At 38.3% G+C, this 15,148-nt stretch overlaps 1 protein-coding gene across 1 annotated transcript; it reads left to right on the top strand.

The window, feature by feature from the left end:
• Positions 1-368: 368 nt before the first annotated feature.
• On the top strand, positions 369-14,221 carry LBR (lamin B receptor). Its single transcript, XM_081997584.1, has 13 exons — positions 369-1,025; positions 2,443-2,631; positions 3,911-3,994; positions 4,636-4,810; positions 5,382-5,578; positions 6,353-6,407; positions 8,278-8,472; positions 10,924-11,027; positions 11,444-11,569; positions 11,665-11,833; positions 13,086-13,166; positions 13,282-13,404; positions 13,990-14,221. The coding sequence occupies exons 1-13, from the start codon at positions 861-863 to the stop codon at positions 14,148-14,150; spliced, it is 1,824 nt and encodes a 607-aa protein (XP_081853710.1). The 5' UTR covers positions 369-860; the 3' UTR covers positions 14,151-14,221.
• Positions 14,222-15,148: the final 927 nt, after the last annotated feature.

The following is a 15,148-nucleotide window of genomic DNA, read 5'->3' as shown; positions in this document are numbered from 1 at the left end:
GGTCGTTACATTTAAAAAATAAAACTTACTTTAAGTCGCAGTTGTGGTTTTCCCAGCACCCTGGTATGGTGGACCAAGCATGGTAGTCACTTAAACCATGTTTTGCTAATATCAGATAAAAACCTAATGGTGCAGACAGTGGAATAAAATTTAGTTTTTCATGAAATTACGTGATTGCTTTGATGCTGTACTTTGTTTTCCTACAGGCCCCTGCAAAAGGCATTGCATGCCTTGTGCTAAATAGGTGGAAAAGAAAAAATTCAACTCAGAAGCCTAAATTCTGGTGTTTCCAAACTTTAGAGTGGCATAATAAATTGAAAAAAGTATGTAATGTGGCTATGTGTATTTAATAGACTGGGGATGTTTTGTTTTAACGCTTAGAAATCATAACTTCTGTAATTTTTGTAGAACCACAGGAAAAGAGGGTTAGAGGACATTTAGATACCATCTAATTTACTTTTTTCCCTTTAGATAAGATCAACTGCGTTACGTAATTTTGGTCAAATATATGCTTTGCCTGGTTTTGATGGTCTCTGATGATGGAGATTGTATATTGTACTTGAATACTGGTCTAGATGTACTATTAATACATTTGAATGTTTTTCCAAAACATTGAACTTCAATCTTTGCTCTATTTTAAGGCTATTTCTTCTATCTAATATTAATTTGGAAAATAGATAATTGCTTTTTTTTTTTTTCTCTTGGGCAGCTTTTTGCCTACTTAAGGTGAAGGGTTGTTTACTTTAAAGTTTCCCTGTTCCAGCCTAAATGATATGGAAAGAGAGTAGGGAAAAATTAAGCCTAATGTTTAGCTGTCGTATGTATTGATTTATTTCTTTTCTAGGGATTCCTCTTGGAAAATGCCAAACCGCAGGTTTGCTGATGGTGAGGTGGTGATGGGCCGCTGGCCAGGAAGTGTCCTGTATTATGAAGTACAAGTGGCTAGTTATGATGATGTTTCTCATCTCTATACTGTTAAGTACAAAGATGGGACTGAACTTGCGTTGAAAGAAAGTGATATAAGGGTGAGTACATGTTTACATAATTATCAGTATTTCTAATGGACTATTGATTTTATGATGTAGGTAAAAATAGAACTTAAAATTGGATAGTCACTTTGCAAGTTTTCGTTAACTAAAAGCTAAATAAATATGTGACATCTCAAGTAGAAGTTCTACTTGAATGCTGACCCTATCTTTAAAGAAGCATGATTGGTTTCTTTATGTTGAAAAAGCAGTGATACGTTTGGGGAAAAACAAAGTCTGATCATTCTGGAACTCTACAGCATGATTGTTCATGGGTAGCTTATAAAGCTAGTAATCAGAGGGTTGATACCAATTCGACTTTTTTCCACTTCTAAATAAGAAAATTTGAAAACAAATGCAAGCATGTAAATAAGGATCACTGTAAATATAAACACTTTAAGCACATACTTAAAACATCTGTGTATACGATATATATATGAGCACATCCCTTCCTCTTTAAATATCTGTATTATTTCATTTTTTTGTTACTAATAAAGGCCTTTAAAACTCTGCATACAAGTTTCATTTCAGTTTAAAATGTGATAATGCATGAGATAAAAAGCTATTTGAATGTTTTCTGTGGTTGATTTTTAAGGCCTGTTCTGAAACCTGCGTAAATTCAAAGCTAACTTGTGTGTCTTTGAACTGTAGTTTCACGTTTTGGTGGCAGTGTACATGCCCTGTAACTGGCCTTTTCTACTGAGACAAAATGTTTCTGGCTTGAGGTAGACAACTGTTTTCAGTGCTTCAAGACTTTCTAACTTGTTTACTTTGTGCTTGCAGGTTAGCAAACTCAAGCTGAGAAAATACTTTTCTTGGTCATAAAGCATTTGTGCCTTATAAAAGTTGTGTTGTGGAAATTTTACGTGGGAAAATTAGCATTGTAGACTTCACAAAGAAGCAAAACCGAATACTTTTGGGGAAAACTGTTTATGAAATCGGTTATCACATCTAGTTCAATGATTTAGCTGACTTGGGGTTTTTTAGTGTTGATTTGAGCTGTGTTACATTAAACAAATCATTGCGTCTTGTATTAAAGTATATGTAAAGCCAAATGTATTCAAGCTAAGTAATTGAAATGATAGCCATCTCTTGAGGCTTAAGAGATGGCTACAATTTCATTTACTTATGCAAAGACTGAAGAGGGTAGTATGCTTAAGAGCTTGGTGCTCACACTGATCGCTTGCGTCCATATCCTGATTTCTGTAGCTTTGACAGGAATTGGGACAGGATTATTTGGGTATTACCAGCAAAATGAGTATGCTGTAGTTGCTCTTTTTTAACGGCCTTTGTACAGCGTCAGTAAAGGAAATAAGAGACAGCTCTATAGAACTGCATGCCACTCATCACAAAAAGAGCAAGTTTCTACAATTACTCTTTGGACTGTCTAAAATAACATTTTGCTTTCTTCTTTTAGTCACAATCATCATTCAAGCACAGGAAGAGCCAGTCCTCTTCAAGTTCGCCCTCCAGAAGAAGTACTAGCAGATCTCGATCTAGATCTCCTGGTCGGCCAGCAAAAGGCAGGCGTCGTTCTTCTTCCCAAAGCAGAGAACGTAAAGATGACAAAAAGAAAACCATTCAGGAAACCAGCTTAGCTCTACTGGTATTAGTTTTTTTATTTGGTTGTTCTTTGTGTATGGGTTTGGATTTTTTTTTAATATTTTTGGTTTTTTTATTTTTTTAAACCAAATTTTTGCGATTTGTGAAAGATTTGTTTTATACATACTGGGTTTATTATTGTAAAAGCCAGCTGTGGTTCACGTTCCCTGAACAATGTAATTAGCTGCAAAAGTGTATCTCAGAACTGCTTTTTTTCTTTGAAAATAGGCTTCCTACCTTGCAGAGTTGTGAGGAAGTTCTTGAAAAGTAAAAGTATGTTGTTAACTTCCATTTGAATCTGGTGGGACTGTGAAGTTCTCAGAATTCAAACACCCAGAGCATCTTTAATATTGAAGTTATTGTTAGCCATATGTTCCCACTTGTGAAATAGGGCAAAGGAAGTTGGCCTACTTTTAAGATGTATTTATCAATATGTAGCAGGTAAGTATTAGAATTTGAAATAAAATTAGCTCTGTTTTCATATACAGTTCATTAAAATAGTAGTGGAAAATATGTGAAGCTTCTGTGGGAGAATTTCTGCAGAATTCCTGTGGAATATATGTGTGTGTATATATATCTGTAATTATAGAACCGTTTTCATTATAAAAACTATCCTGTAAGGATTTGTAAGTTTATCAAATACCTGGTTTTCAGCTGAAACTTACCATTCTTGGCCTTTTTCTGAAGGTTATATTGAGTTACAAAAATGGTTCTGGTGTTGCGTAAATGAAGAATGGTACAGGTGATGTTTCTCTTTTGGGAGACAGCATTTCTTCTGCCTCTTGTGCTCTTGAGATAGCTTCAAGTGATACTTGTCTGAGACACAGTCCCTTGAATTGGAAATGCCTTCTACTGATCTATTAAAATAGATAGATTTTAGTTAGATTTCGACTGAACTGAACCAGACCAATCTACACTAAATAGATGGGTTTAGTTTAGTGAATTGCTACTACTAAAAGCATTATTTGCCACTGAAATTGCTGTGAGGAGTTAAAAATAACTTGGAAGCTGTATTCTCTCTTAATTTCACTGTTAAGGAAAAAAGATAACTCATTTAAGAAAATTAAAAAAAAAAAAATTAGTATTTGTCCCTTGTTTGTGAGCTGAAACTGTCCATCCTTTGGATATTGAACCCACTTGGTTTCCTGTGGAGAAGACTGGAGCAGTTGCAGTTAAAAAAAACCCGCTAGATAGTATTCTTAATTACTCATTATATACTTACACTTAATGCAGCTGTTATTTTCAGAAAGCTAAACCTATGTGTCTTTTTTTCTTTTAACCAGAAACTGAGTGAGAATAACACCAGAACATACAATGGTGAACCTGACAGTACAGAAAGAAATGACACATCCTGCATAATCTTGGAGGTGTGAACATTGTATTTACTCGTAGTTTTATGTCGCATTCTAACTTACCTTTCCCAAAAATCCCTAGAAAAGGGCAATACAATAATCAAGGAGAAATAGAATGCAATATAAAACGTAGAGTTCCAGTAAGTTTACTGTTCAGCTAAGTTCTGGGGAGAGGGAGATGAAGTTGTCAAAAGGGAAGAGTACTAGAGCTGTGTAACACTGATTTTTTCGTACTTGTTTTTTCCATAAAACCCTTGCTGGTTACTTGTGTTCATTCCTGTGCTTTTACAGAGTGAATGTTTGGCCATAGAAAGGGATTTTGTTTTGTTTTGTTTTTTTAATATCCAAATCAGTTTTTTAGTCCTGATTGTTAGCTAATGCACAGAGTTATGGCAGAAGGGAGGGGAGGAGGGTGGGAATGTATGACCTGTACTGGCACCGCTGCTGATACGTAATCATGGCCTAAGTGATGAATGAATGAAACTGGTTTTAGCATGCTCTTCATATAAATGCATAAACTTAAGTACTCTATGGAAGTAGAACACATTGTATATTGGTGTTTTATAGTGAAGTGTCCTCCTAAATATAAAATACTGGAGTAAAATAAGGTAAAATCACTTAGATTTTTTTATTAAATTCCTTTTATTCATTAACAGCAAAAGTTGAAACCAGACCTGGAAATAGAGCGTGTGCTTGAACAGTACAGCTTGCGTCCAAGAAAAGAAGAAAAGAAAAAAGAAGAGATATATTCGGAGAAAAAGATTTTTGAGACAATAAAAACAGTTGAGAAAGCCTCAAAAACAAAGGAGCTGGAGTTTGGTGGAAGAATTGGTATGTGTGCAAATTGTCATAATAATTGAAAATTAGTACTTTATGTTTTTTACTTATTGACCATACTTCATGTCAAGAACTGTTTTTCCAATTTTTGGACCCTGGTTGCAGAATCCAGTCATGTGATGGGGCTTCATGTAGCCTGTACTGGTATTGGTGGTGGTCAGAGAACCACGCTTGTGAAATATAGTGAAGCTCTTAGGCCTTCCCTTGCACGGTGAGATTTAAATATTTCCAGATTAAATTTAAGAAGTAAAGTTTTTACATTTTTCAAAACCTAGGTGCTTCGAGCTCGGCAATGAAGTATTCTTTATACAGTCTTTTGAACAGTTTTAAAAGGATGCAGTGGGTGCAATCCTTTGGTTTGGTTATATGACCCCATATGGGAATGAGAAGAATGTCTTTATATCCCATTATGTGACTGGAGGATTGCCACTATCTTGCTTCAGGAATAGATAATGACAACCTCTTCTTTGTTACTGAAGTTAATATCAAGCTTTATTAGTGTGATTGAAACTTTTTTTTTATTTTCTATGTCTATCTTTTAATATGACATGAAGTCTGTTTACAGGGACCTTCACACTGGTATTTTTCCTGCCTGCTACTGTATTCTACTTGCTGTTGATGTGCAAACAAGATGATCCCAGTCTTATGAACTTCCCTCCTCCTCTCCCAGCACTTGAAAGTCTTTGGGAGGCTAGGGTGTTTGGTGTTTTTCTTCTGTGGTTTTTCCTTCAAGCTCTGTTTTACTTACTGCCAATTGGAAAGGTAAGCTGGTCAGTAGGAGTTGGGTTTCTATGGGTAATTAATTTGTGCATTAGGCTGGAAGGTAGAGTATGTTCTTAATGCAGTGGATTTGAAAGCAAATTAATCCATTTTCCATCTTAATCTGGAATACTGCAGATTTCTGTAAGCTTAAATCCTTAACTAACTGTGCTATTTTAACGGTTGTGCATTTCACAGTCTTAGAGTAGAAAAGGCAGAAGGCATTATATAGGAGTTCAAACTGAAGCATGGATAAAGTTTTCTTGATAGAATTCTAGAAGAATTTCAGGTATCTGACTTTTTAAATCGACCAACTGTTTGATACCCAGTTTCTTATTGATATCCAGTGTTTGGAATATAATCTTCACTTACAAGAAGCTATAAACCATTCTAGCCATATGTATATCAGGCAAATGCTCTGTTTCCCTCTTTTTGTGACTTGTGACTCTGTGATACTGGCAGATCTGAAAGAACACTATTAAAGAGATCATTCAATCATGTTATTCTATTGGTATACATGTTTACAATGATTGGAGCTGTTCTGTTTTCTTGAGGCTGGTTAGGAAGAGGGTTTTTTTAAACATTTTTATTTGAAACCATTACCGGTTTGATGTCCAAAGTATGCTTTTGAGAACAATGCACAATCTTCAGATTTGAATGTGTCCAGCTGGTTACCTTGACTGAATGTCTTTGTGGCAGAGCCGTGCTTGATTTCCCTCCCCTGCCAGTGCCCTCAGAAAGTACTTTGTTGAAACACTAGTATTTTACTCTTCCTAGGTTGTAGAAGGTCTGCCTCTTTCAAATGGAAAGAAACTGCAGTACCGGATAAATGGTAAGCATGTTGCAGTTGCTGATTCTGAAATTTGATACCACAGTCTGATTTGCAGTGGTAAAAGATAAAGATACAAATGATGAAAGGTACACTCTGTGGTCAAACCAGGTATCAGTTGCAAAGCTTTCATAAAATAGGATGAGCCTTTTCTTGGAAGAAGCAGGTTAGTGATGGTCAGGAACTAACTGCCCCAAGAGCAAGACATTACACTATACAGGGCACCTGGTCTGCATCCATTTGTGCCTGGCGACTCCTGTGATATTCCTGGCATAAGTGCTAGATGGGCAGTTGCTTATCGGAAGTGTTAGTAATGCTCATGTAACAAGCACCATTGCTCCCGAGGAGATGTTCAGAAGCGATTGGAAGAGATCTTATCCCATGTGACTAGGTCATCTTGGATGTCTCTGATTTACAGACTAAGAAGTGTGTTGTAACTGATTTAAGGTGTTCTTATTCTTGCCTGGTAAAGAACAGTTCTGAGTCCTTATTGATCTCTAGTTTCACTTCCTATGAATAAGGCAAATTTTTCATCTAGGTTTAGAGTATGGTTTAACATGTTTCAGCAGTTCAGCTTTTTCAGGCTTAAATAGAAGAGTGTACTTTGATGCCTTGCAGGTATTCCAGACTACCTGTTTGATTGATTAATCAGTTCAAGGACACTGTCTGGTGGTAGTGGAATCACAATGTTACATTAAAAAGTTGGGTGAGGTTTTGTCATAGTCTGGTAGGATGCACCATTTTAAAGTCAGAATAGGGCTGTAAATCATAGAAGCAGAGTGAATTACATCATGCGGAAGTGAGTCATACTGAGGCTGCCGTATAACTTTTTTTGCTTTTGGACTTCTGTCTTTACTAGAGGCATGGTCCTGCAATTTTTTTCTGCACTCTGATAAAGGGAAGAAGTAAGCTATATGATTTGGATGGTTTAAAAAGAAGGAGGGGGTGGGGAAGAGAAGCCATCTTCTTGGCGCTTCAAAGGCTAATTCTCAAAACAACTTCGAAAGCCTTTTTGAGGAAAGGAAGACGACCAGTGACAGGACAAGAGGCAATAGGCACAACCTGAAATACAGGAGGTTCCGTCTGAATGTCAGGAAACACTTTTTTTTTGTTGTCGTTGTTGCTGTGAGGGCAACTGAGCACTGGCACAGGTTGCCCAGAGAAGTTGTGGAGTCTCCATCCTTGGAGATACTCAAAAGCTGTGTGTCCATGGTCCTGGGCAGCCAGCTCGAGATGGCCCTGCCTGGAGCAGGGGGTTGGACTAGATGAGGTCCGGAGATCCCTTCTAACCTCAACCTTTGTGACCCTGTGAAAAGGTTCATAGAAGGTACTTAAGTGAGAGCTGTATAGAGCTGCCTGCTTATATTTGTGTATCATTCAATTGTATGTGATTTTATACTCTCAGAGTACAAAAGTTTTGTGTTCAAGTTTTGACTTGATGGTTGTTTCAATACTTTAATTACTGGTGTCTGTACCAAAGTTTGTATGAAGATAAATACTGGAAGAAGAAAATGTGGTTCTCTGAGCAGTCCAACAGATAAGATTTTGTGACCTGCTGTCATTATCCAGTCAGTGTCCATTTTTCCACTAGAATCTAAAACTGGATCCCATGTTGTAAAAAATTTAGAAGTGCCCAGGGTGTTCCTGCCTCTTGTCCTTTTGACGAGGAGCACAGGAAATTTCAGGGCGTAGATAGAATATCTTGGATATATTGCTGTGCCCTAGAAGTTTGAATCTCATGGGATGTGTAAGACATTGTTGGAATATTGACAAATCTTGGAAGAAGTAAAAGCGCAGCGAGGCTGGACTGGGTATGTTTTACTAGAATGTTTTTTTTATTTTGGCTAATATCTTTTTCTTCTACATTCTTCAGGGTTTTATGCTTTTGTTTTGACTGCTGCAGCTATTGGAACTTTACTGTACTTTCAATTTGAACTTCATTATCTGTATGATCACTTCATGCAGTTTGCAGTGGCAGCTGCAGCTTTTTCTATGGTGTTGAGCATTTATCTGTACATTCGGTCCCTGAAAACACCTGAGGAAGAACTAGCACCAGGTGGAAATTCTGGTGAGTTATAAATATTTTGGATAATTTCTTTCCAATTGTTTGCTACAGTTTCATTTTTATTAATTAAAGGCTAGATTTAGGGCTGATTATTATAATGCTGTGCCTTTTACGTTCTACCAATATAAAATTCATGTTGCAGGTTAAATGGCAATTTTTTGTTCACACTCGGATACTGTAAAATGCTTAAAATTTTAATTGGATTATCTTGAACAGCTTATGCAAAAATAGCTTGGCTGGTCTAGTCCCCTACCTATGAGAGGCAAGTTCCTTTCTTTCCATTTTCAGCATTTGTCTAAGAGGTTTGTCTAGTTCGCTTCATAGTGCCCCTGCTGCTGAGCCTTTTCCAAAACATCTGGGGGTGGAAAGAAAAACTGAAAAATCTAGACATTTTGGCAGTGGAAAGTCAGGTACAGAAACTGAAATTAGAGTGCATTTCTAAACTTCTGTTTTGCGGCGCACTTTTTAAATCTAGTTAGCTAAACTGAGTTTTCAAAAGAAATTTTGATTCAATCATGAGGCTGCCTACCTAGAAAGCATCGATTATCTGCCTTTGTTTTTGTAGAACAAAGGAGAGATTGAGAAGTCGATTAGCATTAAATATTGAACTTACTGCTTTTAAAAATTATCATAGGGTGACTAAGAAAGGGAGTTTATGGACAGGGCATTTAGGGTATTAAAATGAAGTATTCAAATAGCCTCAGTTCCTTTGTCAGTGCAGCATATATATGTGTGTGAAGGGAAATAAAAATCAATTTATGATCATTTATTATTTGAAAAGTGCAGTTCTAGTCTCTGGCATAGTAGTGTTCTGTACCTATTCTGCGAAGTGCTTGTTATTTGCTAACTTGGTGCAGGGTATCTTGAAGTCAAGGTATCGTATTTTGCTTCTTGTCCATATCTTTTGATGGACAGGTAATCGTCATAGCTAAAGAAATTCTTGCTCCTAGAGAAGAGTAATGAAGTAGGAAGAAAAGCAGAATTAATTAATAACATAAGATCATGTTGATGGAAACTAGGATAAGGCTGAAAATAAAGAAGGAACAAGTGTCAAGGAGAAATAAGCCTGCAATAATGTGGTGGGTTGACCCTGGCTGGATGCTAGGTGCCCACCAAAGCCACTCTATCACTCCCCTCCTCAGCTGGAGAAGGGAGAGAAAATATAATGGGAAGCTTGTGGGTCGAGTTAAGGATGAGGAGAGATCAGTCAGCAATCACCATCACTGGCAGAACAGGCTCGATTTGGGGAGAAATTAATTTATTACCAATCACATCAAGGTAGGATAATGAGAACTAAAACCAAATCTTAAAACACCTTCCCCACACCCCTCCCGTCTTCTCGGCCTCAACTTCACTCCCAATTTTCTCTACCTTCTCCCCTCTGAGTGGTGCAGGGGGACAGGGAATGGGGGTTGCAGTCAGTTCATCACATATTATCTCTGCAGCTCCTTCCTCCTCAGGAGGAGGACTCCTCACACTCTTCGCCTGCGCCAGTGTGGGGTCCCTCCCACGGGAGACAGGTTGTCCACAAACTTCTCCAACGTGAGTCCTTCCCACAGGCTGCAGTTCTTCATGAACTGTTCCAGCCTGGGGCCCTCCCACGGGGTGCTATCCTTCAGGAACAGACTGCTCCAGCATGGGTCCCTCACGGGCTCACAGGTCCTGCCAGCAAATCTGCTCCAGCGTGGGCTCCTCTCTCCATGGGTCCACGGGTCCTGCCAGGAGCCTGCACCAGTGTGGGCTTCCCACGGGGTCACAGCCTCCTTTGGACATTCACCTGTTCTGGCGTGGGGTCCTCCATGGGCTGCAGGTGGAGTTCTGCTCCACCATGGAGCTCATGGGCTGCAGGGGCACAGCCTGCCCCACCATGGGCTTCACCAGGTGCTGTAGGGGAATCTCTGCTCTGGCACCTGGAGCACCTTCTGCTGCCCTGGCCTGGGTGTCAGCAGAGCTGTTTCTCTCATTCTCACTCCTCTCTCCAGCTGCAAATGCTGTGTGTGTTTTTTTCCCCCTTCTTAACTCTGTTATCCCAGAGGCGCTACCACTGTTGCTGATGGGCTCAGCCTTGGCCTTGGCCAGTGGTGGGTCTGTCTTGGAGCCGGCTGGCACTGGCGTTGTTGGATACAGGGGAGGCTTCTAGCAGCTTCTCACAGAAGCCACCCCTGCAGCCCATGCCACTACCAAAACCTTGCCATGCAAACCCAATACGAGTAACTTCTAAAGTGTTTAGTTCTCCTAATAAATAAAACATTTGGGCCTCTTAAAATATAAACCATGTGGGTTTTGCTTTGTATTTTGCATATACTCTCACATTTTTCTTCTCAAACGAAAGGCTTTTTTTTGTTGTTTATAATGAGAGAACTTTAGTAGAAAGTTGAAACTGCTTTATAGGGAGGAGTGTAGTGGCAGATAAAAGGAAGAACGTTGCTAACAAAGACTGTGTCTTATCTGCAGGGTCTTTTGTTTATGATTTTTTTACTGGACATGAATTAAACCCTCGTATTGGCAGTTTTGACCTCAAATACTTCTGTGAGTTGCGTCCAGGATTAATTGGCTGGGTGAGTCAGTAATCTTAGTTATTTTATTTGCTTAAATATTAGACAAATGTATTATTTTATTTATATATTTAAAAATTGGTATTAAGGGTACAGTGTCTATTTATAAACAGCAAAAAAGTACTTACAAACAGTTTCATGTTGGCAGATTTTTAATGACCATTTTTATTCACTTTAGGAAAATTTCTACTTTCTAGCTTCTTTGCTTTGTGGGAAATGAAAACCCTTCTTAAAGTATTCCCATGTTGAAGCTCTACAGTTTCAGAAATATAGTTAGTTGCAAACTGTTTCCTGTGGAACACATTATTCTTTTTTTAAACTTGGTCAAAAACATCTGTATTAAAATGTCTTGTAGTGTTAATAGAAAAGACTGCTTTCTTTTACAAGGAAAATTTGTAATAAAATCTTTTCTAAACTAGGTTGTTATAAACTTGGCAATGCTTTTGGCTGAGATGAAGATACACAATCAAAGTATGCCATCTCTGTCGATGATACTTGTGAACAGCTTTCAACTTCTTTATGTGGTGGACGCTCTTTGGAATGAGGTAAATGGCAGTCGTATTAAACTGTTACATTTTTAATTACAATGTTAGATGAATGTGGCTTTGTAGATTCTAAATTCTTTCCTCCTTGTTTCTAGGAAGCCATTTTGACTACAATGGATATTACCCATGATGGATTTGGATTCATGCTAGCATTCGGAGACTTGGTGTGGGTTCCGTTTGTCTACAGTCTGCAGGCCTTCTATTTAGTTGGTCATCCTACTGCAATTTCTTGGCCTGTTGCTGCTGCAATTACTATTCTGAACTGTAAGTTATAGTAAATGTTACTGTAACTGGTAGTAACAATGTAGTATTGATTTTGTTTCTTTGAGTTGTGAGGTGAAGCTTTAGCTAAGATGCAGTAATCATATTTTTGGTATTACTACAGCTGGTGGGAGCATGTATGTGCCTGGCTACTGTTTTAAGACAAAGAACAGAATACATTCTCAGTTTATTAAATGAAGGGTAAATGAGACACCTTGTTGTCCTGTTGGGAGGCATCTTTAGATGGAGGCTGTTTGGAGTTGCAGAAGTGACTTAAACCATTTTGAATTAAGTATAGCAAATGCCTTTTTAAAGTCAGTCTGAGTGACTGTGACTGACTCTTATTAAAAAAGTCAGTAACTTGTGGGCTATACTTTACGGAACCTAGGGAAAATGAGATTTTGTCACTTAACAATTTGCATCTCCTTCCCTGATGCCCATAGCTACAACCTCATGTCAACGGAAAACATGTCCATCCTTCTAGCTGAGTACTTTGAGAGAGGATCTTGCATCCTTAGGTGACCTTAAATTTGCACCAATATGGCCTTCTAATTTATCCCTCTTACTCAAGTAGTAAATCTAAAAGAAAAAGGTTTTTGTAGATACGACAAAGGGAATTGAAACACTTGGAAAGAATATGAAGGCCTGCAACTTAGTATGTGCAATTGCGAGAAATACAACATCTTTTTACATTCTCAGTTAATACTTTTTGTCTGGGTTTTTTTTATCTGTATTTGAAATACGTTGTGATTATGTTTTTTCAGTGCAGTCTCAGAAAAATCAAATTTAAGCTGACTTGTAAAAATGATGGGGGGAAGAATTTCAAGACCAGATAATGCTTCATCGTTTGTTTCTTTTAATATTGTGAACTTGTAAATAGTTGGTCATCGTATGGAGTAGGCACTGTAGCAAAATACTAGGCTGCTAACAGAACTATAATCTTACAAACTGCAGTATATCACCTTACATTAATTTCAAATGCAATGTTACATTAATAAACTGTTTCAGATGTAAATGTGAAAATAAGGCTTCTCCAAAATCCTGAAAGTTAGTAATGTGTAAGAGCATATGGAACACAGGTTTCCCATAGCGTTTCTGTCTTGTTAGAGCTCTGAGAACTGGAGAATATCAGTTACTGTCTCTGAGGAAAAGACTTTGATGTAATAAGAGTGACAGAGAGCATCAGAGTGCTTTTGTTGAAGGAAAGAAAACTGGAAAATACTGAAAATGCAAAATAAGTAATATTTTTTTCCAGGTATTGGATATTACATATTCCGTAGTGCAAATTCTCAGAAAAATAGTTTCCGAAGGAATCCAGCAGATCCCAAATTGGCCTGTAAGTGCATTCTTATTTGTTTGTGCGTTCTTGTTATTTGTTCAATTGCTATACAGTGTCTCTTTGTTAAATACACAGTTCAATTGTTGTATTGACTACAATACTCTACTTACAGACTTGAAATTCATACCCACTGCAACTGGAAAAGGACTTCTTGTGACAGGTTGGTGGGGTTTTGTTCGTCACCCTAATTATCTCGGTGACATCATCATGGCTCTAGCATGGTCCCTACCCTGCGGTAAGTTCCTGAAACTAAAGTGGATTTTATCAAAAATGCTTGTGTGTTTTGGCATCTGACTGCGTTTGAAATGCCTGGTGAAGTCCCCATGAAGACGGGGGACTCAAATCCCCTGTCAGCATCATTAATGGCGGAAGTGGAAGTGTTGCTGTAACTGCGTGGGAATGGGAGGGTGCTCTGAGCAAAGCTAGAGTTACAGCCTACAGCCAAAATAGAGAAAACCCTGTGGGGCTTGTGTGGGGCAGCTCAGTGTTGCAGAGGTTTAACTATTTCTCTGATTTTGGTAGCTAAAGAACTGAAAATGTGTGCCGGCTTTGCATGCATTGAGGATAAAGTTGGTGGATTTTGAGACTCTGAATTTTAAGGATTATTTTTTTGGGTTTTTCTTTTCCCATCTACATGCAAACTTGTCACACAATTTTTGCACTATCCTGTTAAGTATTTTATGCTTTACAATATGAGTATAAAATGTTTCAGTCCATAGCAAGTATATGTCAACCAGCTTAGTACATGTTGTTAATAGTTAACATTTCTGGATTTTTTTTTTTCCTGTATCTAAAGTGACTTTCTCACTCTATTCTACAGGTTTTAATCACATTTTACCATATTTCTATGTGATATATTTCATCTGCTTGCTTGTTCATCGAGAAGCTCGTGATGAACACCATTGTAAGCAAAAATATGGCTTGGCATGGGAAAGGTATTGTCAGCGTGTACCATACCGCATATTTCCTTACATCTACTAGAGCACTCCAGATGCCTGATTTGCAAATTACTTCTAAAGTTAGTTTCTTTGCAAATAAAAATATACCTCTTACCTTTGCACTTGGTCTATTTGTTATTTAGGCTTTTTTTTTAAAAAAAAAAAGTGACCAAACAGTAGAGTGCAACAACAGGTATTTACAAGTATTCTTAAATATTTGAGTTATGTGAACTGACTGTCTGTGACTTCAATTTTTAAAAAATTGTGAATTTTGAAAAGTCTTGGAGCCCTAATTTTTCAAGTTAAATTTTATCTATAATCCTGAGTTTACATTTTTATTGCATTTAATTAAGCACTGTGATGTAAAGTATATTATTTTCTTAATATGATAAATACAGGAATTCCACGCAATTCATTTTTTGGTGTTACTTGTACCATCTAACTTCAGATGTCTGACTTAGTTGCCTGAATTGGAGGAGCAGCAGGGTCTTTCTGGTCAGTGGAGCTGGACACAGAGGATTTGACCCACATGAGGGGTGCTTGCTGCTGGCAGTGCTGCCCTGCAGCCCTGGGAGCAGAGCTGGCACAGCCCAGCTGGGTGGTTGTCCCCCTCCTAGCTTTTCATTAATGGGATTTTTTTTGTCAGGGAGACTCAGGTGGCCCCTCCGACCCTGTGCCTGTAGGAGGGGCCAAGAGGGGATGGGATTGGGAGGAGAAGTGAAGGGGCATGACTGTCCCCTCCCATCCCACCCCCACATTCTTGAGGCCCTTTTAGCACGGACTGTCGGGAACTCCGAGCTGCTGCCTGGCAGCGCCCCTGACCCTAGAAAGAAGTCATGCTTCTGGCTCAGACTCCTGAAGGTAGATGATACAAACACTTGTCTCGGCTGTGGAAGTGAGTAGCGAGCCCTACTACTGCATCTAGCATTGAACACGGGGTAGCAAAAGTTGCGGTGTATGCGTATTTGACGGAAAAGAATAAAATGACCGCAGTTGGCTTTTTCTGATCTTTGTAAATTATGTCTTAATGTACCATAGCGT

This window comes from Phaethon aethereus, assembly GCF_964289735.1.
Source record: "Phaethon aethereus genome assembly, chromosome: 3".
In the NCBI taxonomy this organism is placed as follows: domain Eukaryota; kingdom Metazoa; phylum Chordata; class Aves; order Phaethontiformes; family Phaethontidae; genus Phaethon; species Phaethon aethereus.
This window is presented reverse-complemented; position numbering and strand designations above follow the sequence as displayed.

What these genes read in the sequence shown, in the direction of transcription:
- LBR (XM_081997584.1), top strand. Translation starts at nt 861, where the DNA reads ATGCCAAACCGCAGGTTTGCTGATGGTGAGGTGGTGATGGGCCGCTGG. An exon ending in TGAAAGAAAGTGATATAAGG is followed by an intron (nt 1,026 to 2,442) that starts GTGAGTACATGT and finishes TTCTTCTTTTAG; the next exon opens with TCACAATCATCATTCAAGCA. An exon ending in ACTGCAGTACCGGATAAATG is followed by an intron (nt 6,408 to 8,277) that starts GTAAGCATGTTG and finishes TACATTCTTCAG; the next exon opens with GGTTTTATGCTTTTGTTTTG.